The sequence below is a fragment of the Lissotriton helveticus genome, chromosome 5_1 (assembly GCF_964261635.1).
Source record: "Lissotriton helveticus chromosome 5_1, aLisHel1.1, whole genome shotgun sequence".
NCBI classification, from domain to species: Eukaryota; Metazoa; Chordata; class Amphibia; order Caudata; family Salamandridae; genus Lissotriton; species Lissotriton helveticus.
This window is the reverse complement of record NC_136065.1, coordinates 1,803,549,390-1,803,573,871: the sequence shown is the minus strand read 5'-3', so window position 1 is coordinate 1,803,573,871 and position 24,482 is coordinate 1,803,549,390. Positions and strand designations below refer to the sequence as shown.

Genomic DNA, 24,482 nt, shown 5'->3' with positions numbered 1-24,482 from the left:
GTGTCGGCTGATGTTCATGTACTTGGTTGGAAGCGTGTAAACACAATAAAGATGACACAAATATATCACATGACCCTGGACTTAAAGACTGACGTTTCTATTTTTTTTGGCCTCAAACAGTGCAATTCAAACAAATTGGGGAGTGCTCCAGTGTATTGTTTTATGGTTTCGTTGTTTGTTATGCTTTGGAGTAACACCATAAATTTCCTTACAAGTAGCAGGCACGTATACTTTGGTAGCACCAGTCTTTGAACAAGTATTCTTTCTGTAGACTTTCGACCCTGACTAGTTAAGTACTGTGCAACATCTTTTAGTTACTCTCACAGCTACATATCTGTATGTGGCATAGTTGACTAAACCAGCTAAAAGGGCTTGGGGACTTATGTTCCGGTCTTCTCAATATTTCGAAGAGTACTGATGCAACATTTTTAGAACTGCATCATAATCCATGGGAATAGAGGTGATTCCAAATCCTCTGCTATCAATGCTAAACTGTCTCCTTAAATTTGCTGAATTATCATTTGTCCAAAAAAGTCAGATATCTGTCACCATGACTGTGACAAAGTCCCTAATAACAACTAGCTGGAAATCCTTAAAATCCCATTTATTTGAAGGTTGAGTTAATAACATTTCTAGAGAGTAAGTCCTCGAAAGGTTATATGCTGAGTTTATTGGGGCGATGAGAACATTTAGGGAAAACTGGATTTTTTTTTGGAGCCGGACCATATTTGCTAATAGGCTGTTTATTGTTCATTATCTGTGTTATGGGGTGGCATTCAATTGGGTAAGGGTGTTTGCTGACTGTGGTGAATGCCTAAGGTGCAGCAGAGAGGGGTGTAAATCCCCTATTAAAACAAATGTGTCTGACAATGGTATCTGCTTGCCCTCTTCTTCCTGGAAAGGTAATTGATACCGTGCCGATGGAAGAGACCTCCTCCGAGATGTTTCACCACTTTGAACCCCTCTATGAGGTGATACCAGATATGCCTCGACCTCCCGAACACCTTTTTAAGAAAATGAAAGGTAAGCTTTATGCACCTGTACCGGTAATTCCTGCACACTAAAGGTGACATCATTGAGCTCTCTGACTTGTACCATATGTATTAATGATCTACCTTTTGTAAGTTATGGGCCCGCTAATTGGTCCCAAAAGCAAGAAGAGGGAGTCAGGAGCAAAAAAAACAGAGTGTTCTTAGCTGATGCACGTCTTAGAGGAAGTCTACAGGTACGCCAGCGAGTGTGAATCCTTGATGAAAGTTTGACTGCGGGGTCTCCCAACCTCTAAGACCCTATGGAACCTTGCACATATTAAATTAATATACAGTAATAAGGGAAGTTCCCTTGATATCGTTTGTGTTGGCATGTGTTGCACCGAGTATGTGAAATTGTCAAAGCTATTGAGCCTACAAAATGAGTAATGGGCAGATAAACAATATTTTGGGATCTTATCTAACTTGGTCCTGAAGGAAGCCAAGCAACCTTTTCAGGCAACCATAATGGCTGAAACATGACGACCGTAGATGTTGGGGTACATCATACACCTTCAGAACCTCGTATATTTTTAACCTTGCCAAAGGTACCTGGAATAAAAGTCATGTATCAAATCCATTAGGAAACCCTGCAGGTAATTTTAACTTATGATTCCTTAGAATAAGAGCCCTGCTAATCAACCGGGTTGAACCCACCCATACACCTTGGGCGTAGCGGGTGAGGACCCGAGCATGAAGTGGGTGAGGGTCCTTTTATAAAACTAAATAAGTTTCTTAGTCTTTTTCCGACCTCTAGTTGGTTTTGAAAATAGGTATTAGAGAAGTGTAGATATAAGGGTATGCTTATTGGGAGAATAGATTAAAAAAATAGCCCAGGACTTTGCCGGAGCATTCTTTGTGTAAAGTGTTGGATACACTGCTATCACTTACAGTCCAAATAAACTGTAATATGTACGACATTCATTATATCTGTTCAACTAGAATGGCTGCTGGTAAGAGGTTTAAAAATATGTTTGGGATTGTGCCCATGGATTACTGAAGCAATAGGAAATGTTCATGTCCTTTACATCGTTAAAATCTGTGGCAGCTCCTAGAGGGTTTCGTTAACTATAATATATTATATTGTTGTTTGCAGAGCTGTTCTATATGAGTATTTCATTAATTCATTATATATATATATATATATATATATATATAGAAGTTGCTGCTATAGACTCATTACTGTGAAGCACTGTAAGCAACACACAAAACAATGATGCCATACGGAGCGCAGAACGGCCCTTGTGTCAAAATTCATACAACGATCTGCTAACCCTATCCAACATCCAACTAGTCTTCCTTAAATGTTATATCTTTGATCAATAAGAATAAGTATGTGTGACAGTCCCTGTGCATTTATGGCTTTGTTAACAGTTTTCTCCATCACAAGACATTTGCACATTTTCCCCAAATCCCAAAATGAATACCCATTCCAATTTGGGCTTTGCCTTTAAAAAATAAATATTATTCCATAGGGAGTTAACCGGCCTTTGATGTACAGTTACAAACTTAAGTTTACACCTTTCCCACGTCCTCCAAAAGAAACACGCATTGACAAAGCCAGCAGGTCCCGACTTTGAAAGGCATTAACTGATCTTTTGCTTTGCCAGTGCTTGCTGTCAATGCTAAACACCAGCAGTGAAAAAAAGGGTTGGCAAAGCCAGTAGGCCTGACTTCCATTCTGAGTCTTGGCTGAAATAATTTAGAAAAAAGTCTTCTCCAGTGAACAGCAGGAAAAAAAACTGCTGCAGCAAAAATAACAAAGCAAACAAGCATTGCCAATGTCAATTGGTCTGACGTATTATTGAAAATGCCTCTTCAAACACTGGTGAGTTTAGACACTAAACAGCTCATCCTACATGCACCACTCTATCACTCTTCTTGCAATCATACAACCATTCAGTGACACAATCTTGTATTCACCCATCGAAATCCCCCCCAAATTCTCAAATCACATGTATGATAAATGGCAAGAATAAAAGTAGAAAAAAACTAAAAGAAATTGCCATTCCCGGTGGGCACATACTTGCAATAATAAAGAGAGAAAGAAAGTAAGCATAGCCAGCTGTGAATGGCATTGTGTATATTTTATAATTTGTTATTTCTAAGTAGCCACCAGGTTTAGAAGATACCTGTTGGCTATTGCGTAACAGTAAAACTATAATACACTATGGACTTCGATGTTATGGTAGAACACCGCCACTGAGTTATCCAGATGAGGAGACTGGTGAATGGAACTATGAGTTCTTGTTAATAATTTTTTTTTGTTGCCTGCCTGCATCTCTATATGTGAGACCCGGTTAACAGGATTTTACTGGACTGAGCTTTTATCATTGGCCAGGATCACCAATTCTACATTCTGACCTCCAAATTATCTCTGCCGATTTCGCTTTCTACCTGTCAGCTAAATGTGGGTTTAGCTTAAACTCGTATCTATCCATTATTGAGATAACATATCTCGAGTCAAGGGGCTACTCAAGTCTTGAGTCTACTGCAATGTACTCAATGGATTTCGTTGTTATATTGTGAAAAACTCACCATTGTCCAGAAAATTACTTTCTGGAAGGAAAATGACTTTGTTATATGCACAAAATGCGGTTGGAGCAAATGTGCTTTCCAACTATTGAAATATCACAGGGCAAGCTGACTGAGGAACATGTCTACATCAGAGAATTACTCGCCCTTTGCTAAAGTCAGAATAATGCTAGACCTAATAGGTGCAGTAACAGTTTAGGCTTTACAGCCTCTGTTGGTTCATTTTTAAGCACCATCCAGTGGTGAAGTCTGAACAACTTCCAATGCTCTGAGGATCTTTATTGCTGATTTATGAAAGGGAGAGATGTCAACAGATTTATGGAAGCAATTGTGTATCCATGGACTGTGGCAGTGAATGTCTCACCAATATAAATGATGGAATTCTCGGTGTATGTAAATGGAATTAATTAATCGGAATTGTTTTGATTGGAGAAGTGCCACTGCTGCATTAGAGTATCCTGGAGCCGAGCGAGGTATTTATTTTCCCTGGCCTTCCCCTGCCCCTGAAAACCACTTATACCGCTTCCTGACATAAATTGTGATAGAATTGTTTTAGTCATACCTTGGGCTCAGAATGTGGTCCTTGGGCGTTCTAGCTGGCATTATTGCTAATTTCACCATTGTTACATCACTAATGATCTTTATTTCTAGAGTGGTTCTGCTTGGCAGGCCGTCAAATCAAATATCCCTAACTGAATTCAAGACGCCAGTGGAGTTTGTTCAATTTCTTTGCCTCTGTGCCCAAAAAGGATGCAAATTAACAAAGGTGTATTTACCAAAACTCCAGTTACACATCTTGGACCACGCTAGCATTGTGTTAAAAAAGAAAATGGTAGTATATAAGCTTTCATATACAAAAAGTAGACCTTGCCAGGTTGTATATTAAAAGGTAGATTGCACTCAGCAGCCCTGCTGTTTACTACAAGACAACAGCATAGTATATGCCATGCCATTGCATGGTGACCTGAAGTGGCAGAAAATAAAAATCACATTTCACTCAATCGTAAAACAACCATGATTAAAGAAATGAGCACTGAGGTAATTGGATTAGCGGAGTTGTTTGCAGAGGTGCCTTATATGCATATTTCATTCATTCATTACATATAGAAGTTGCTGATATGGACTGATGTCTTTGAAGCACTGTAAAGAGCACATATACCAATGATGCTGTATGGAGTACAGAACAAACATACTGATTCTGCGATTAAATTTCATACAGTCTACTAACCCTATCCCAACCAGTCTTCCACGGGTGTAGCAGTATATCATCCAATGATTCCAGGCCCAACTCTGTTTATAAATGCAAAGTATTATTCCATCTACATCAAGATAGCATATGTTAAAGGCTAGTCCAGGCGGCGCATGGAGCATAGTGCGTGACCAATATTTACAACATACTCAAGGTGTCTACATATTTCATGACACACACACACCGAATCATCTTGAATTCACTATAGCCTTGATTCAATTGTGGTTGATAACCCTGTGGGAGTGTTAATATTTCAACCCAAGTGGAATCAAGCCGCAGGTCTTATCAGGACAGCGCCGTCTGTCTAGTGTCCTGCAAATTAAAATAAAAGGGCCTGACGTCTAGGTAACACACATGCACCCAGTGTTGACAAGCATACATAAGTGTGTCATAGTGTAAGCATACATTTCAGTACATATGCTTATGCGACTAAAAGGCATGCAGATGCAACCTTCACTCATACTGTCTACTACCAGTGACTCAAAAACTCAGTTAAACATCCTGTGTTTACCCCCTGAAGAAGCCATCACCAAACTATTAATAGAGGATAGTGGCACAACATCTATGTTCAAGAAGTTAGAATAATCTGACCGGATTAGTTATGTGTAAAATGCATTGGTTGAGCTCTGCAAGCCATTTAGGAACATGATTGTAGATAGTTATCAAGAAGTATAATGCCTTCATTAACAAAATCTGGCACAGTTTCATGTAGAGCTACAGTGGAGAGGTCAGAGCACATGCAGAACAATACCTTTTTCAAGTGTGTGGTCTGGCATGGAATGGGGTCCTAGGTGCACCAGTCATTCCTTGGCTCTGCCACTGCTCTAGACAGCTGCTGTCCACTCGCCCAGGGCAGACGAGTGTGCAGTAGAGATATCCGACGAGGTTTGAGACAGCACCCGCTATGACAGTGGATAGCTGGCAGTAGGTAAGGTGAAACAAGCATTGGCATAGCTAGCCAGTAGGTCTTGCCTTTGGACCATATAAGTGTTTAGCCATGCAGCTCACTTACAGCAGAAAGCTGCCCTGAAGTGAAACAAACAGCTCCCTGAAGCAAAGAAGGGTACAGGTCGCAGGCACCCAAACCAGGCCCTATATTTGTGGGTTCAAAGGTCAATGAAGCCATGGGAAGATGAAACTGTTTTTCAGAAACTGTACTTAAAGCAAATGATGGCTGGTGAGTTACATTTGTACGTTGTATACAGTTTGACAGCCACATACAGGCTGTCCATTAACCCCACTGTACCAGGTAGAGGCGCAGGGCCCGATCTAGAACGATTTTGCTGTTAGGAAGTGTGGCTTAATTTTGTCCAGGAATAAACCAGAGCACACAAATTAAAGCAACATCCTTGTAAATTGAGCCCATTGTCCTAGGTTTTGCTGACTAAGTTGTTTATAGGCAATCTTTAAATATGGCTTTTGTGAAACAAGCAGGTACCTTTCTACCACAAACTTTAGTTGTTACTGGAACAGGAATGTGTAGTTTATAAACTCACACAGATTGGTAGTAGGACATTCCCTGGTAGTGTTTAAATTATTATAAGTATTAATAAAACAACAAACGTGTGTACACACTATGGTGTTTCCCTGACACAAAAGGTGCGACTGGTTCTCCTCATGATGTTAGCCAACATCGACACCAGAACTTCAGCAGCAGGGCTTTACGTGGGATGAAAAAACTGGGGTGCGGTGTCTCAAATGGGCGTGACAGACATAATTAGGGGCGTGGCTTAAAGACTTTAAGCTAAAAATCTGTGCTTAGCAGTGTGCCACCCGACTAGTATTTTGCTGCTTCGGTCATTGCCTGCAGATATATGATAACAAGCAACATACACCTACAACAAACAGTACTATTGCCTTTGTGAATGATTGTTGATTGCAAAAGATAATTAAGCAACAACTATGGCTTCATTGTATATACCCTTGAAAATTGTTTAGTTCTTGTGGGCAAACTTGTGGCGTAATGCTAAATTTGCCGACCTTGGAGCTGGCGTGAAAAGCACGCTCGAGTCTCAGTACTGGCTAACAATTCTGTGATTCTGGACAATCCCCGTGCCTACTAAAAATAACATGATCGTTGTCTTTGTGTAATTTAACTGGTGCCTAAGTAAAATGCTCCAATATATTAGGATAATGTTTGCGCAGTATAGAATTAAAAAAACAAGTTATATTTAAAACCGTGAACTGGTTCAGTGTTAAAGCAAAACGACTGAGGTAAATTCTTATTACATAAAGGAGGGCTGCCGCTGCTCGTGTCAGCGCGAGAAAAGTGCCAGAGAGATGCTTTTTCATAAGCATTATATCCTCACAGATACTTCAAATGGGAACAAACAGTCCTGGCAGGCAGCGAGCAGACCCAATTGTGGTGAAAGCCACCGATGTAAACAATCCTCAAGCCTTCGTCTCCGATTGCGTCTTGTCAACAGCTTATTAGCATGTAGACATGATCAGCCGGCAAGAAAGTGAAAGCGACTGCGAGCAGGCAAATGTAAACAAGTGCGCTTGGGCACGCTAATTGGAAACAGATGGCCCCTACACGCCGCTGCTCGTTCCCGCAAGGTGGATGCCGCCACAAGCCCGAAGGTTTCAAAACGGCAGACCGATTCCAAAAGGTCATCTCCTAGGGCAGTGATTGCGCTCTGCGCTGGCTCGACCTAAAAAAGCAACCAAAAAAAATAGCCGAGCAGGGGATGGGTCAGGGAAGCAGTGGACTAGCTGGGATGGACGTAACAGAGAGGAGCTGAGTGGGAATACACTCAAGAAGGCAGGCAATGCTGGCCTTCTTCGAGCTGTAAAACCCTCAGCAGAACTGTCGCTCTGTCAAATTCCTGCTGAAGGTGGAGAAAAGGTTGCTCCACAGCACCCCCCCAGGCTTGCCGAGTTATAAGCTCCCCACCAGAGGAATCATCTTTTCTCAATCCTGTTCCTAAGAGGACAACACCGACTGCACTCTTTCGCACTTTCTCACACTTGCACTTTATATGTACATCATCGGTCATAGTCGGGACCAAGTGAAGGCACAGCCAGATCTGGTGGGGAGGCATAAGTACTCCATCAGTGGAATCATCCCTCCTTTCTTATTCCTGATTACAAGAGGATAACATCAGCTGTATGTTTTGCACTTGCACTTTATGCACACATCATCGCCCATAACTTGGGCAAAGTGACGATCAACAAAACCTACCCCTGAGGGCACAGCCGAACTGGCAGGGACAAATGAACTTAAAGCCCTTTTAACCCTGTAAATGTGTGTTTTAACTTGTGATATAACACTTACTTTTATCTGGTTTTATGGAAAAATGTACGATGTATTTTAAAATGTGTCCATTTATTGTAACGGTTTTTAGTAACCATGTAATTAACCATTAAACAAATTTAAACTCTATAGGCTTTTTGCAGCCAGACAACTTGCTCTGTCTAGCAAGCGATACCTAAAAAGAAGACAAAACAGAACAGTTTTTTTTTATTGTTTTATTTTGAGTACTTTAGAAAGGTAACAAAAAGTAATCAAGAGTGACATTACCAAATCCCCCCTCCCATCCCTCTGACTGTCATTGCATCCCTATTAAATCAATTGTGTGACTTCTTCCACTCAGATGAATACACGGCCATTTAGCCAACAACCCAAAAAGTAGGGCAGGCGGCGCTTAGAATACATAACATGGCTAACATAAGCAAGCCAAGCAGTTTTAGCCAACAAAAATAATGATACCCATGGCGCTAGGCCTCTTGATTAAGATATTGCTCAGTGTTCCAATTAGGATGTCCTTAGCACCCGCCAGTCTCAAACTCCCTGTGGCTATGTGTCGGTGGTGATGTCTCCTTTGTCCGCCAGATAAGTCTGGTATAGCCCCCAGAAGTTCTTGGGTCTGCTGGTGGGAGGCAGGAGCTCACTATAGTTCTCCGACTGCGTACAACAATATGTCATCTCATGCGCCCATCTTTTAGGTGTTGGTGCCGGGCCTCTCATCCAGCAGCATGCCACAACTCTGCGCGCTATTAGTAACTCCATGTTTAGTAGTCTTCGCGCAGCTCTAGGAAGCATTTTGGTGTATCCTAGCAAGGCCATCATAGGGTCTAGTGTGAGGTCAATTTCTGCAACAGTGCTAATTTCGGCAAAGATCATATCCCAGAAGTCCCATACTCTATTGCATTGCCACGCTAGGTGTAGGAAGCCCGCATCAGGAGCATGGCATCTCTCACAATCCGCTGTGGTTCTAAGACCATACCTGCAGAGCCTAGCTGGTGTATAATATATTCTATTTAGGAATTTAAAAGTGAACCAGCCTGTGCCGGCCATTTAGTGAAAGCTTCCTAGTGTTGGTGCAGCAGTATCGCCACATGTCATCATCCAAGACAATTTGTAGATCTGACTTCCATGCCAGTCGTGCCTTGGTGTACGTATTTTCTCTGTGTGTTTGCGACAGTGCATATAAGTTAGACAGTAGTTTTTGGAGAGAAGTGGCCTTGATGACGTACGTGAGCTCTCTCACCTCTGGGGGCTCCGCCATGTCCCCTCCCAAAAGTTCAGAAAGCGCATGGCGAACTCTGTAAAACTGGAACCTCGTCAGGAGTGATGGCGACTCAAGGTCACCTGCCGCCTGTTCCCAGGTCTTGACAACTCCATCAGTGAACAGGTCACCCGCAACCTTTATGTTCAGTTTCTGCAATTCAGTAACTACCCCCTTCTCCTGGAGAGGAGGCAGCCACCGGGCCCAATCAATAGGCATAATAGGGGAATACAGCAGTGCGCCATTCTGTACCTGCAAAAGACTATACCATGCATGGTTTGTGGTCGTGATTGAGTCTGTAACTCCAGTACTACGATCTGTCGGTTCGAAAATCGTATGAGGGAGTGATAGAGGCCAGGCAAAAAGGGTTTCCATTCATTCGCACGTGTGGTATGTCCCGGTCCCCGTGAATCCAGGTGTGTGGGTGAGCTGCCTGTGCCACTCTGTAATATAATTCGAGGTCAGGCGCGCCAAACCCTCCCATGGAGTAAGGTAGTGTGAGGAGTGTCCATTTCGCACGTGGCTGACCGCCCGCCCAGGCAAATTTTGTCATCAATTGTTGTAGCCCCTGGAAGAATGACTTGGGAAGGACCATCGGAATGGTCATAAATAGGAATAATAATCTGGGCAGTACAACCATTTTCATTATAGAAATTCGCCCCAGTAGGGAAAGCGGAAGCTTGCACCAGGCCGCCACATCGTCCTCCAACCTGCTGAAGGCCGTGCCATAATTAGCACTAAATAGGGTTTCAGGATCTGTGTGAAGATGCACCCCCAGATACCTGATCGTGTCTGTTGTCCAGTGGAGCGGGTACTCCATTGTGATGGGTTGTGTGTTAGGAGTCAGGGGGAATGCCAGTGACTTCGACCAGTTGACCTTCAGCCCAGAGAGTGCACCGAAGCGGACCACTTCCCTGAGGATCGAGGATAGGTTATTATCAGGGTCCCGGACATATATCAAGGTGTCGTCAGCATACATTGACACAACAAGTTTATATTTTGGGAAGCCTATGCCTTCGTTTCCATGGTACTCCAGAAGGGCGCAGGCCAGGGGTTCGGCCACCAGGGCATACAACAGAGGCGAGAGCGGGCAACCCTGTCTGGTGCCCCTAGTGATTGGAAAAGAGTCTGTAACCAAGTCATTCAATCTAAGTCTAGCACGCGGCCGGCAGTGCAGCGCTCCCACCATTGGGAGGAAAGGTAGTCCCAAGCCCATACGTTGCAAAACCATCCTCATGAACGTCCATTCAACAGAGTCGAAGGCCTTTTCCATGTCAAGGAAAACCGCCAGTGCTTTCCTATCCTGCCGGACATGCTGTATTGTACCTAGGACTGTCCTGGGTTCTGCGAGGGGAGCTGAGGAGTTCCAGCGCCTTCCCTGCTGCCTGAACAAGCCTTCCTGCCTGCTTGTCATCTGGCCTCTCTGCCGACCAACATCGCGGCGGACCGGGGACTACATCCCCCAGCGGCCTTTGCGAGAGGAACTCGCGCACGCCCTGTCCCGCCCCCGGAGGTGCTCTTATACCAGCGAGAGCCCCGGGGGAGCGGGGGGCACACAATCACTGACCTGGGTTCTGCGAGGGGAGCTGAGGAGTTCCAGCGCCTTCCCTGCTGCCTGAACAAGCCTTCCTGCCTGCTTGTCATCTGGCCCCTCTGCCGACCAACATCGCGACGGACTGGGGACTACATCCCCCAGCGGCCTTTGCGAGAGGAACTCGTGCACGCCCTGTCCCGCCCCCGGAGGTGCTCTTATACCAGCGAGAGCCCCGGGGGAGCGGGGGGCACACAATCACTGACCTGGGTTCTGCGAGGGGAGCTGAGGAGTTCCAGCGCCTTCCCTGCTGCCTGAACAAGCCTTCCTGCCTGCTTGTCATCTGCCCCCTCTGCCAACCAACATCGCGGCGGACCGGGGACTACATCCCCCAGCGGCCTTTGCGAGAGGAACTCGCGCACGCCCTGTCCCGCCCCCGGAGGTGCTCTTATATCAGCGAGAGCCCCCGCGTCGCGGGACGCGCGCGGGGCGGAGCCCGGGCAGAGGGCGGGCCGTCTGTGGCCTTCAGGGGCCAAAGGAGGCTGGGCCCACCCCATAACATCTTCTGCTGACAATGGGTAAGCGCAAGAAAGAGACAAATATGGAGGAGGGTGGGAAGAATGCCAAGGTCCCAAGACACTCTAAATCTATCATGACTTATCTTTCCTCGGCGGTGGGAGCATTGACGAAGGAGATTGCCAATGTTGAGTATGAACTGGGTCTGTCAGCCACTCCCTCACCAGTCACTCTTCCATCTACCCCCACGGACCTGGGTAATATCACACCTAATGTCAATCCCCCGTTACCACTAGACCCCGTTGTGACAATTGTTAATCCTCCTCCCATATGCCTTACAGCTAAGGCATCCACCCCCACCTCGCCAGCTAGACAGCCCAAGTTGAGTCAGCAGCCAATTACTCAACCAATCAGGAGATCGATGGATAACAACGCCATCAGTGTGTGCTCATCAAATTTGCCATTTGATCTCCTGGGGGACCAATTAGAGGCACTTTTTGTTGCCAGGATTGAACCACTACTCGTTGGGATCGCGAAAGACATTGTGGATACACTAAACACCTGTCTAGAAGGCTTACTAAAGAAATGTGCAATAATCGATAGACTTGTCAATACCCCCCCACCTCGTATGGTATCACATGATAGAGCGATGTGTTCCAAGGGTGAGGGAGGCAGGAAGGTGACTGATAAGGGGGATATGGTACAGGCACCATGTGCGGTACTGCAACCTGAGAGTAGCGTAAGGGCCACCAATACATCATTTCCGGTCAAGGATGTACCCCTCTAATTTTGGAGGGGCAGCCACGCCCGCCGCACCAGCCTTGCACACCTGATCTTAGGAGGATATCCTAGAGTAAATATAAACTTAATTTACCACCTGAAGCGTCCCCATTAGTAGCTGTCTTCATCGGGGTTCCCCCACTAAGGGATGGGGAGGTGGAATCTACCACGGACCTTATGGCTAAGACTAACAAGTGGTGTTCGGACAAATGTTGCGGGGAGAACATTGCAGACCAGATTATCTACGCAAGGAGGGTGTGTTGGATTGGTAAACAACAGAAATCTACCCAAGGAGATTGCGTGGTCATTAATTTTAGCAGGGCTAACCTAGCGGATAGACTCTTCTGGGATGGCTCTGATATATCGTTAAAGGACCAACTGAGACCTGTCCCGCTGGGTTTCTTTTGCCCTCCCCCCGTTCGCACTATGCAAACCAGACGCCCTGGGAGCAGCAGGTTGGGAGGGTGTCTACTTCTAGGAGAGGGCAGGACTAATGTACACACATCTTCACAATCCCTAAGGTGCCCAACTACCTCATCAACTCGCCATCCCCGTGACCACCAGAATGCCCGGGAGGTTTTGGGGTTGGCCACGGAAAATCGTTTTGCCCCCCTGTCGGGTCTGGAGGATATAGACTGACTATCAGTCAACTACACACGTGTGACAGAGGAGGTAGGGAATTTAATTAATGATGAAGTAGGGGTATGCAAGCTACTTAGCTGGAATGTGGCAGGAATTAACTCAAAACGCAATGACAAGGAATGGATTAGATTTGTCTCTGGGCATAAAGTTATTGCCCTACAGGAAACATGGGACACTACCGCTAATTTTTGGATGGACGGGTTTACCAGCTTTGCTAAAGCTGCTACCCCTAGCTGTGTTCGTAGAGCTAAGGGAGGTCTCCTAATTTTATTTTTCCTAGAACTTAAAGGATCTTTAAGACAGATTAATAACGTCTCCCCCAATATCCTTATTGTTGAAAGGGAAATCAGCCCCTCCAGGAGGACATTATACATTAATTTTTATAATTCCTGGAACAGGGACAACAGTGATAATAATGTTGCTAGACTAGATGCTGTTTTAATGTCGGTCAGTCAGAATACACATCTCGATTCGGAGTACATACTATTGGGAGATTTTAATATTCACCCCTGCAAGCTAATGCGTGGCTCAAGTAACAAGGAAGGGGGAGAAGGTCTCGAAGGCCCCCACTTCGAGCATACGACATCAGGTGAAGAGCTAGAAGATCTTCTGGCTAACTTTAACCTCTTTGAACCGGAGGGGGGCTCAAGAATAGCTACCTTTACGGGTACTGACCCTGGAACAATTATAGATTACATTTTTGTAACACCAGGTATCTTAAACAGGGTCATCACCTATCGCACAGTTCCCTCCCATTACAGCGACCACAATCCTGTTATACTTGATGTAGCTTGGGGAGATTTTATGGGGCCAATCCCGGGGCCAGTAAAACCAGGGCATACCTTACGCACATCCGACTAGGGTAGAAGACTTAAATGGGCCAAGGTGGTTCCGGAGAACTTTTATGCGGAAGTTTTCCCGAAATTCGAGGCCCAGGTGGCAGTGTGCCAAAACCCAAATGCTCGGGACTGTGAAATTATAGGGGCCTTTGAGACCATGTGTGGGCAGGTCTCACAGGATCTTTTGGTAAAACCCAGGAAGGGAGTGTGTAACAAGCATCGCTGGTTCGACGCTACTTGCTCAAAAGCACACAAATCCCTAATGGCAGCCTTGAAGAGAACACCTAGGATAAGGGCTGACATTGTCTCCTTGAGGAAGAATTACAAGCTAGCAGTCAAGACCAGACAAGACAGCATCAAACGTGATGCCTGGGAGAATCTCCTCTCCGCGGCCGTTCTGAAGGATAGCAGGCAATTCTGGGAAATAATCAAACAGCCATTTTTCTCTGATTCAACTAATAATGTCATGGACTGTGTTATCTCGGATGATAAATGGCTGGCCCACTTTAGAAAGGTGTATGGAGACAACGAGACGGCTAGTCAAGTATGCCCCCTGGTGGCCCCGGATGCCGCTCCCATTTATTTTAAAAGATCTGAGGTGGAGAAAGCTATTTTGGCCACTACCAAGAACAAGGCTCCTGGACCTGACGGGGTGCCGGCTGACTTTTATATACACGCACCCAAATTATGGGCGGGGGTCTTCGCTAATGTCTTTACCGCCGCTAATGGCAACTCCATACCATCCACCTGGGTTATCTCTACCATCGTCCCCATTTTTAAGAAGGGACAGCGGGACGATCCCGGGTGTTATAGGCCCATATCCCTCCTGGACTCTGCAGTTAAGATCTTAGGCAGAGTCCTTTTGGTCAAACTGAGGGATAGTGTAGAGGGTTGGGGGGGCTGGCCGACATTCAGTACGGGTTCAGAGAGAAGAAAGGAACGGTTGAGCAATGCTCCAACTTACACCTGTTGATCTCGAAATATACGGTGGCCAAGGAGCGGTCCCTATTCCTAGCGTTTATGGACCTCTCCTCGGCCTTCGACTTGGTGAACAGGTCTAAGTTATGGACCACCCTCCTGAAGATGGGGATAGATGAGGCGCTGGTCAAGTTCATGGCCTCTCTTCACCAAGAGCTTTTTGCTGCAGTGCGGGTCACTAATGAGGGAAGGTGTACGTCCCGTTTTAAGTCAATGCGGGGGGTCAGACAGGGCTGTATATTGGCCCGTTGCTTTTTACCATCTACATTAATGGCTTGGGCGCCTATCTAAAGGATGTTGAGGGTGACGTTCCGCGTGCTGGAGCAGCTAAGATCCCCGCGCTCCTGTACGCGGACGACGCGGTGCTGATAGCTCGCACTGGTGTCTGTCTGCAACGTCTTCTGGATGCCTTTGGCACATTTATGGACCATCTGGATTTAAAAATAAACACGAAAAAAATCCCATACCATGGTCGTGGGGCGCCAAAGTAGCAAGGGGAAATCTAAAATCTTTGAATGTAAGGGCGAGGTCGTCACCAGAGTCTCTACGTTCCCCTACCTGGGGGTTCTCTTTGACCAGAGGGGATCTTGGGGACCCCGGGTTAGAGTGAAGAGGTTGGCGGTGACTAGATCATCAGCAGCCCTCATGGGATTTGCAGGCAGATTGGGTGCTAGGCCGATGGAAGCCCTTTTGAAGATTTATAAAAGTAAATCAGTTGCTCTGGCCTCATATGGTTCACCCCTTTGGGGTTACGTAAACCTGGAACCAATTCAGAAGGCGGAAAACAGATTCATACGGACCCTCCTGTCTGTCCCACAGTCCACACCGACTTTTTCCATACATATGGAGGTGGGTCTAAATTTCGTCACTGATGGGCTGAACATGGCACCCTTGATCTTCTGGCTAAAGACCTGGCTCAATGAAGAACTGCCCCTTAACCATAAGATTATGGCTGATGTCATGTCTTTGGACCACTTTAAAAGGGTGCCATGGTTGGCCTACTTGATGAAGTCGTTCTCAGACCTGGGACGACCAGAACTCTTTACATCCCCCCGGGACATCAAGAAACAGGACATTGATTTGATCAAGAAGCAATTCATGGGAAGGGCGCAAGAGCGTGTCGCGAGGAAAAGGAACTAGTGAGCCCGGCAGTGAGGAGACACTATCTGCTTGCAAATTCATTTGCACTAGCACCTTACCTTGGTTTAGTTACGATCCCATTCCATAGGTTTCTCCTGACTAAGTTTAGGTTTAATTTGTTACATTTTTATTTGGGCAATTTTAAAACGTGGGAAAAACCTGAATTAGCTCCCCCCCCCCTGACCACTTTCTGTCCAAGATACCATGCACTTTGTTATGTTTTGTGGGTTTTTCTTAGAGCCTAGGAAAAAATATCTGTTACCTGTTTTAAAGGAGGCTGGCTTCACACCAGTGAGACCAGCCCTGCTCTACCTGCAATCATTGAACAACATACGCACTACATTCTGTATGGCCAATTTCTTGGTGGCAGCAGCTAGAATTAAAAAAACACATCAGAACAATGGGCCCCTCTAAATTGCGTTTAATAATTGTATTTGAACTTTGTACAACACTAAATGAACTTAGTCTGCCTTTTTATGAACCTCATGTATGCACTGACTTGTATGATACTGTAAATAGTTTTTATTTGTATGAAATGTTTTTATCTCTTTGTATAATTTTTAACTAAATCGAATAAAGATATTTTGACTGACTGACTGACTGACTGACTGTCCGAATATTATATGTCAGGTTTCTGCTTGGGATAAATCCTGCTTGTTCTGGAGCCACCAGTTTAGGTGCCAGGAGTGCCAGCCGAGTGGCTGACACTTTGGCAAATAGCTTTGCGTCTACATTTAGCAAGGAAAGAGGCCTGGATGAGCTGCATTCCTCTCGGGGCTTACCCGGCTTTAGTATTGTCACCAGGAGAGCCTATCTCATCGACTCAGGCATGCTGCCCTCCACACATATATCATCGAAGAGAGCAGACAGGTGTGGGATCAGTTGGTCCTTGAAAGCTTTGTAGAAGCCCGCAGTGAGGCCGTCTTCACCAGGAGCACTACCTGCCTTCATGCCCGACAGAGCCTCCGATATTTCATCTTTTTCAATGGGGAGCATGAGGAATTCCCTGTGAGTGTTTGTTAATGTGGGAATGTCAATATGGCTAAGATAGTCATCAATGTCATCTTCAAGGTCCCCGCTCTGTGAGGTGTACAGTTCTGTGTAGTAGGCCTTAAATGCATTAGCTATATCAGAAGGATCAGTAAGGGCCTCCCCGTCAGGAGACTTTATCTCTGTGATGTGCTGTCGTTTTCTTGTCCCTCCAATGATCCTGGCCAACACCGCACTAGGTCTGTCGCGCTCTCCGTATACCCTAGCCGTACTTCCCCATGTGTCTAATTTCCCTGTCAGCCTCCTTGTGGTATTCAGCCAGTAATGTCTTGATTTCTCCTCCCACCTCACTGTCCGCCAGTCTCCTTTGTCTCTCCTCCAGGCCTTCTAGCTGTCTCTCAAGGTCAGCTAGTTTCTTCCTAATGGATTTGAGTATTCCGGAGTGCTTCGACATTGCCACCCCCCGTATGTACACTTTGAAAGCTTCTCAGACGGCTTGAAAGCTTCAGCCAATTCACTTCTGAATACCGGGTCTAGTAGAGTATGGCGGGAATCGCCACGTAAATGGTGGGATAGTCATGCCCGGAACTAGCAGCTCCAGGAGCACAGGAGAGTGGTCCGAAAGTGTTCTCGGGAGCACTCTGCAGCCACTGATAAGTCCTAACCTGGAGGAGGGGACTAGCCAGTAGTCTATTCTGGTATGTATGTCATGGTACGCAGAGTAGTGTGTGTAGCCCCCCTGCTGTGGGTTGTGGGACCGCCAGGCGTCCTCCAGGCCCAGGCATGTCATAGCACTCTGTAATTCCACCGCTGCCGCCGATGGCTTACGGTGTGGGCCGGCTGACCTGTCCAGGGTGGGGTCATGGGTGAGGTTCATATGGCCCCCCCACCAAAGGTTGTTCGGGTCGTATTGTCTGGTCTTGCCCGCCAAGGTCCGATAGAAGCCTGGAGAGTCAAAGTTAGGACCATAAGTGTTAACAATTACCAAACTCAGGCCAAGTCCAGTGCAACTAGAAATGGCGTATCTACCCTCCGAGTCAGCCTCTAGGGTCTGCAGTGTTAGTTTGGATTTTGGGTTCACCCAGGTGATGACACCCCTGGCGTGTGTAGTGAAGCCCGCAGCAGCTATGTTCCCTTCCAGACCCCTACATTGCAGCATCTTACTGTTAATAGGAAGGTGTATCTCCTGGATTAATGCTAAGTCTATATGTTGGCGCTGTAGGTAGCTAATTACTTTCCTAACCTTTCTGTGGTCATTAAGACCGTGAACATTCCACGTGAGTGCCCTGAGCCTGGGTGCACGCGTATTGTCTACTTCATCCGCGGTTTGTGGGCACAGCAATTATGAACGCAACCTGTGTACTCAGTGTAGGCCTGGTGTAAGAAGTAACATGGTATGTCTCCCCTTGAATGACTAAACTACCCCACCCCGAAATCCCTCCACCCCCCCTCCACAGCAGACCAACCCCAACTCGGCCTTGCATGTCAGCATCCCACCCCTTTCCCATTCCCGTGAATACTCTAGTAAGCCCCCAAAGGAGCTGCGGGTGCACACAGCACGAGGGCCGAGGTTGCCAGGAAGTCAGTTAGTTAACTTGGGAAAGTTCTGGCTTGTAACCCAGCCCAAGCGCCACCGCCATATATTCATATCTCGGCATAAACCATCAAAGCACAGTTAAATAACTAAAATGTCTCTCAGCCTCGGGGCGCAACCTTCATGATGTATACCAGGACAGTTCCTTTCCCCCACCAAAAAGAATTTTTCATAAACTTAGTGCCTATTAGACTCGCATGCTTGTTGCTTAAAAATATACGGATCGGAATAATCTCACCCACAAGCTAGACAATCTGTCCTCTTGTTAGAGCACTGGGTTTCTGTGCAAGTTCCTCACCCAGGAGCAAGGTCAATGTTCATAGTAGTTCCGGACTCAGAGTCCGGGCAGAGCCATCATTCCAAGTGTGGAGTCGCATCGTGGAGCGTGACTACCATGCTGCTTGGCGCCTTTAGTCCTGTTCCTCTAGTTGGAAGCAGTTCCCCTCTCCGTCCGTCTGGCTGCTGGGATCTTTCCGATGTTCTTTTGTCCATCCCTTCAAGGCCTTTTGTAGAGCCTTTGGGCCTGTAAAGATATGGGAATGGCCCTGCTGATTGATTCTTAGCTTTGCAGGGTATAGCTTGGCATAATCAAGCCCGAGGTCGCGAAGCTGCTTCTTGTATGGGGCGAAATGCCTGCGTTCTTCTTGCACCTCAGCAGCAAAGTCTGGATATAAGGAGATTTTGGAGCCTTCAAATTGTAGTCTCTTCTTTTCTCGCGCGATCCGCAGGGCCGTGTCCCTATCCCTGTAATTAAATAGCTTGGCGATGATAGGCCTTGGGGGGGGGGGGGGGGCCCCGGGCGAGGGCCCAGCGTGCGGTGTGCCCTCTCCACGATGAACATTGGGGAAAAGGCGTCTTCACCCAGCAACGTAGTTAGGAGTTTTTCGACAAAAGTTTCCATTATGCCGGTTTGCGTTGTCTCGGAAACTCCGGTAATTCGTATGTTAGAGCGTCTCGAGCAGGACTCCAAATCCTCCGACTTATCTTGCATTACTTGCAGAAGCTTGCCGATTTGCTTACGGTCCTTGTCTAGTTACGTTTGGGCTTCCTCTACTTCTGTTAGGCGCCGCTCAGACATGTCCTGGTGCTCCGCGTGTTTGTCCACTCGTTCTGCCATGCGATCCATTCGGTAAGTTAGGGCATCAATCTTAGTGCCTATAGATGCCATACTGTCTTGAAGGCCTTTCTCCATCAATGCAAGTAGGGCTTTAATATCCGTGTAGATCGTACCTTCTGCGCCTCTAGGCGGGTGTGTAGGTTCCACCTCCTGGGCCTCGGGGGTCTTAGTGCGGCGGTTCTCAAAGGGGAGTTTACTTTGGGTCTTGTCCCCTTTACCCATATTGAAGCCTGGCCCAGCAAGGCTGTCAGAGCAAGCGCCTCGAAGCTACAGAGGCAACACGCACCGGGCAATTGGAAGACCACTACGTACGCAGCGCGTCACCAGCAGTATCCAGCTATGTCACACTGCTGTTGGCCCGTTGGGGGCTGCCATGGATCAGAGAGCGGGCCAATCTCTCCTGCGCGTTGGGCTCTTGAGCCATTGGCCCCTCCGTTCCCTCAGAGCAATGTGGAGATCAGTGCTTCCCCCGGGCCTCCGTTGGCAGGGATCGTCCCCGAGATGGAAGGCGCCCCACCGTTTCTGCAGACTGAACCGTAGTGGGGCTTTACTCCCTGTAGGCCACACATTGCATGCAGGTGTGAAAGTCTGCCCTGCCCCCACAGGTGTATATATATCTCCGTTCGTGCGCGTAGGGCCTCCCCAGATTCCGAGGCGCTAATAGTCATCAATGTAGGAGGGCGCAGAGTGACCAGCAGTGTGAGAGTAGGCCCAAAGATTGCCCCCAGTCCGTTTCCTAGCACTCGGGGGGGGGGGGCCCGTGGCCAGGATGGTGCGCCGCTAGGACAAAGGGGGAGGGAGACGAGGAAGGGGGGGGCAGCCGATTGCGAGTGCCAAAGGGGCCCCCCCACTCACCTCCGTGTAGACCCCCGTAGAGCGCTGGTGTCGAGCCGCCCGATGAGGGTGAGCTGCAAGGGTGTCACAGATGTTGCTCAGCTTCCCTCGTTGTAGATATTCGGGCCCGCCTCCCGGGTTTCGAGGGGGGTCAAGCGTCAGCCGGGCCGGTGCCTCTCCTCACGGCCGCACGTCCCAGCACGCCAGCCCGCGCGCGCCCAAATCGAGGCCGCGGATCTGCGGCCTAGTGCGCCGTTAGACTCGTCCCTGGTGCTGACGGCTCTGAGCAGTCCCGATGGCTCCAATTCCGCCCGCAATCACCACCGGAGTTGTGCGGGCGCTTATCAGTGCTGTTCTGGCCTTGAAGGCACTGCCGAGGGAGGATTATTGCAGGATATTTCGGCGATGGCGCGGAGCATAGGGATTATGTGTCTGCCATCGGCGCGGGCAAGCTCCGCCCTCCCGACAAAACAGAACTGTTATGTAGCATATTTTTGTATGTGGTTATCGAGTAGGAACCTAGCTAGGAATCAACAGAATGTTGTACAAGACTTGGTTATTCTGTTTCATAAAAGGAAAAGAGGGATTGGTGGTGCTAGAGGGGAAAGTTGAGGCCATAATTGTGAGGTGGGCAAAGAGGAAGAGAGGAGGCACTACAGTGGGGAGGAAGGAAATTAGTGGAGTTTACATAGCAAGGCTGTAGGCGTTGAGGCTTTATTGTGAAGCGGCCTGCAACGAGTAGCTACTCTACAATCGAGTTGGAAGAGGAGGGATGTAACCTGGGTGATCTGAACAAGTTGAAGTTCCATACACATGATCAAAATATGAGAAAGCCTGGCATCTAATCCCCTTCTTGCTTTTCTGGATGCCAGTCTGGTGATGCTACTGCTTAATGCACCCAAGATGTTTTTTGTTTTTGTAATAATATTTTATTCTGATCTTACTCATCACACCACAGACTCAATGACATCTAATAGCTGTAGAAATCATTGGTATCAAATATATAAGACAATCAATATGGAAGTTAGAAAAATTAGAAACCACATGAAATAATATAGTTGAGGCTCTGAATGGAGACACTTGCTGTTTGCTGGCCGGAGGTGGGAGAGCCCTCTGCGTGCTGTTTGCTTTAAAGACTGCTCCCTCTTTCTTTCTTGGAGACCTCGCGGTACCCGCTGCGCGGGTCCCGCTTCGCCCGTGTGCCTGGGCGGCTGCTTTGCTTTCCGGTCTATCACCCCCTGGATTGAAGGCGGACAACAGGGCTGCGAGCGCCAGGTGAGGTACAGGGACTCCATTGCCCAGGAGTCCCTGCGCTGTCATCACCTGCACCTGGTCGCTCTCCCTGTTTGTCCCGCCCCTGAGCGCCGAGTCAAAGGCGCCTGCGGATCATCGTCCTGTGGGAGACACTTGCTGTTTGCTGGCCGGAGGTGGGAGAGCCCTCTGCGTGCTGTTTGCTTTAAAGACTGCTCCCTCTTTCTTTCTTGGAGACCTCGCGGTACCCGCTGCGCGGGTCCCGCTTCGCCCGTGTGCCTGGGCGGCTGCTTTGCTTTCCGGTCTATCACCCCCTGGATTGAAGGCGGACAACAGGGCTGCGAGCGCCAGGTGAGGTACAGGGACTCCATTGCCCAGGAGTCCCTGCGCTGTCATCACCTGCACCTGGTCGCTCTCCCTGTTTGTCCCGCCCCTGAGCGCCGAGTCAAAGGCGCCTGCGGATCATCGTCCTGTGGGAGACACTTGCTGTTTGCTGGCCGGAGGTGGGAGAGCCCTCTGCGTGCTGTTTGCTTTAAAGACTGCTCCCTCTTTCTTTCTTGGAGACCTCGCGGTACCCGCTGCGCGGGTCCCGCTTCGCCCGTGTGCCTGGGCGGCTGCTTTGCTTTCCGGTCTATCACCCCCTGGATTGAAGGCGGACAACAGGGCTGCGAGCGCCAGGTGAGGTACAGGGACTCCATTGCCCAGGAGTCCCTGCGCTGTCATCACCTGCACCTGGTCGCTCTCCCTGTTTGTTCCGCCCCTGAGCACCTCTTCCCCATAATAGGAGTGGGAAGAGCCGCTGCGCGGGAGCGCGCGGGAGCGCGCCCGGGAGAAGCCCGGGACAAGGGTGGGACCGTCTGTGGCCGTCCGGGGCCGAAGGAGGCCGGGCTGGGCCCACTCTCTTGGATTGTGACCATTACCTTTTTAGCTCAATTATTGACTAAGAGCCCCCGGTTGAGCGGAACTTACTACGACCATCATGCCGTCCCCGGTAAGAGAGAGTACCCCATCGAAACCGGGTGTAGCTAAAAACAGGACTCTTGAAAACTATTTTACCCGGCAAGTAGGGGAGGGGGATAAAGAGTGTAATCTGTCCAGGTTAAGGGCCGAACGGAGACGCTCAATTGACAACATGAAAAACACCCTCCTTGGAGATCAAGTTCTCACACCCAGGGAAGAGTTGTCCAGAATTGATGATGTCCCATTATTACTGAGGGATTGCACCAATATCTCACCAGGGGCAGCTATGAGTTTAGCCCCAGCCAATAGCCCGAGTCCAACTAGGACGAGAATTGACTTAGTGTCTCAACCTCCCCCAGCGCCCAAACCTAGGAAAGCCACATCTAAGTCGTCTAACACTCAAGTAGTTTTTGGACCCCCCCCCAATAAACGTAGGAGGAAATCTAAAGGTAATCAAGGAAAGAGTCAACCCAAGGTTCTACATTCGGACTTTGGCAAGTCCCTAAAAATCCCAACGCTAGTAGGAAAACCACCGGTGGTTTCACACCCAAAACCCATTGTTTATAAGGATCCAGCTCCTGGTACGATAAAGGATACAGGAGCAGTCATTGCTAATATCCCCTTGTCTGTTGTCCCGCTTGGAAATGTAGAATTCCTGCTAAGGTCCCTGTTAGTGCCGATCAGCGAGAGTATTAAAAAGATAGAGATCAGACTAACTATTCTGGAGGCGACATTAGGTAGTCTGAAAACTCAAGCTGGCCGACAGGGAGTGCAATCAGATCCCACTCTCCCTATTGTAGTGCCCCAACTGACGGCAAATAGTGTTGTCAATCCAGTCCCTTTACAAGCCGCGAATGTGGCACCTTCACAACAACAACTCTTAAGGCCAAAGCCTGTTGCATCTAAACCCCCCCCTGCCAATATGCCCATCCAATCGCCAGGACCTGTACCCCTGGCACACTCGGTAGGTAACACCATCCCAACCCCTTTAATGAAGCTCAACCTGAGACCACGCAGACCTAACCTACCCCCAGAGACTAACGCTCTTACGGTAGTCATGGCGGGTGTCCCCCCACTTGAGGTAGGGGAAAGGGAGGACTTTTGTGCCCTGAAAAGTAGGGTAATTAAGTGGTTAAACATAAACAGACCCCTTCCGACACATTTCAATAGTGAAATCATAATGGTAAGAAGGGTTCCATGGGTGGGGAGAACACAAAAATCCATAAAAGGGGATTGTATACTAGTGAGTTTCAGGGATACAGGTACGGTGGAGTTTATATGTCAGGGCAAAAATAGCTCTAGGGAATCCACCATCCAAACCCTCCATGTGTCGTTCTTTTTCCCAATTAGCCCGGTCCCATTTCAGCAACCTCAAACTCATGATACTTGGGAGAGGGTTGGGAGGAGGGGGAGACATCATGCCTTACACCCTAGACCGATAGCTGGTCGACCGGAACAACCCTTTTATACTCACAACCAGTTCAATTGTCTGTATGGACTAGAGGGGGTCGATTGACATACAGATAACACCCCCCAGGGCTGTACTGAAAAGGGCGAGCTGGCAGAAATATTGGAGGAGCCAAGTTTAAAGGCTGCACAAACCTTGGCGATTGGGGTGGGGGATTCAATGTGTGTTGAACCTGAGGCAATAGTTAAAAACAATATAGGAGGGGTACATGAACAGGCAATGCAAAGGCCATTGTTGGAAATAAGATCAAGGGATCAGGAGGGAGTCGAATGGAGGGGTGAGGGGGTGAGATTTATCTCATGGAACATAGCCGGTCTAGCGGGCAAATTTTATAACAAGGAGTGGGTTGAGTACATTAGGAAATTCAATATTATATGTGTACAGGAGACATGGGCTGTGGAGAATAACTATCATTTGCAGGGTTACAAGTGTTTTTTTGTTCCCGCCCGGAAGTCTAGCTCTGGGAGAGCTATGGGTGGCCTGTCCCTTTATGTAGATTTAGCTCTTCCAGGCACTTGG

General features: G+C 47.8%; 1 protein-coding gene across 9 annotated transcripts in view; it reads left to right on the top strand.

Annotated features, from left to right (window-relative positions):
- The window catches only part of ACBD4 (acyl-CoA binding domain containing 4), a 454,150-nt gene that overhangs the window by 38,382 nt on the left and 391,286 nt on the right, over window positions 1–24,482 (top strand). For all 9 annotated transcript variants that reach the window (XR_013594976.1, XR_013594975.1, XR_013594977.1 and 6 more), the window contains one exon: window positions 903–1,023. Coding sequence is in view for 6 of the 9 variants with exons in the window: in XM_078645133.1 (XP_078501259.1) it covers window positions 903–1,023 (121 nt within the window). In the remaining 3 variants the exon portion in view is untranslated. The remainder of the gene's footprint in view (window positions 1–902; window positions 1,024–24,482) is intronic.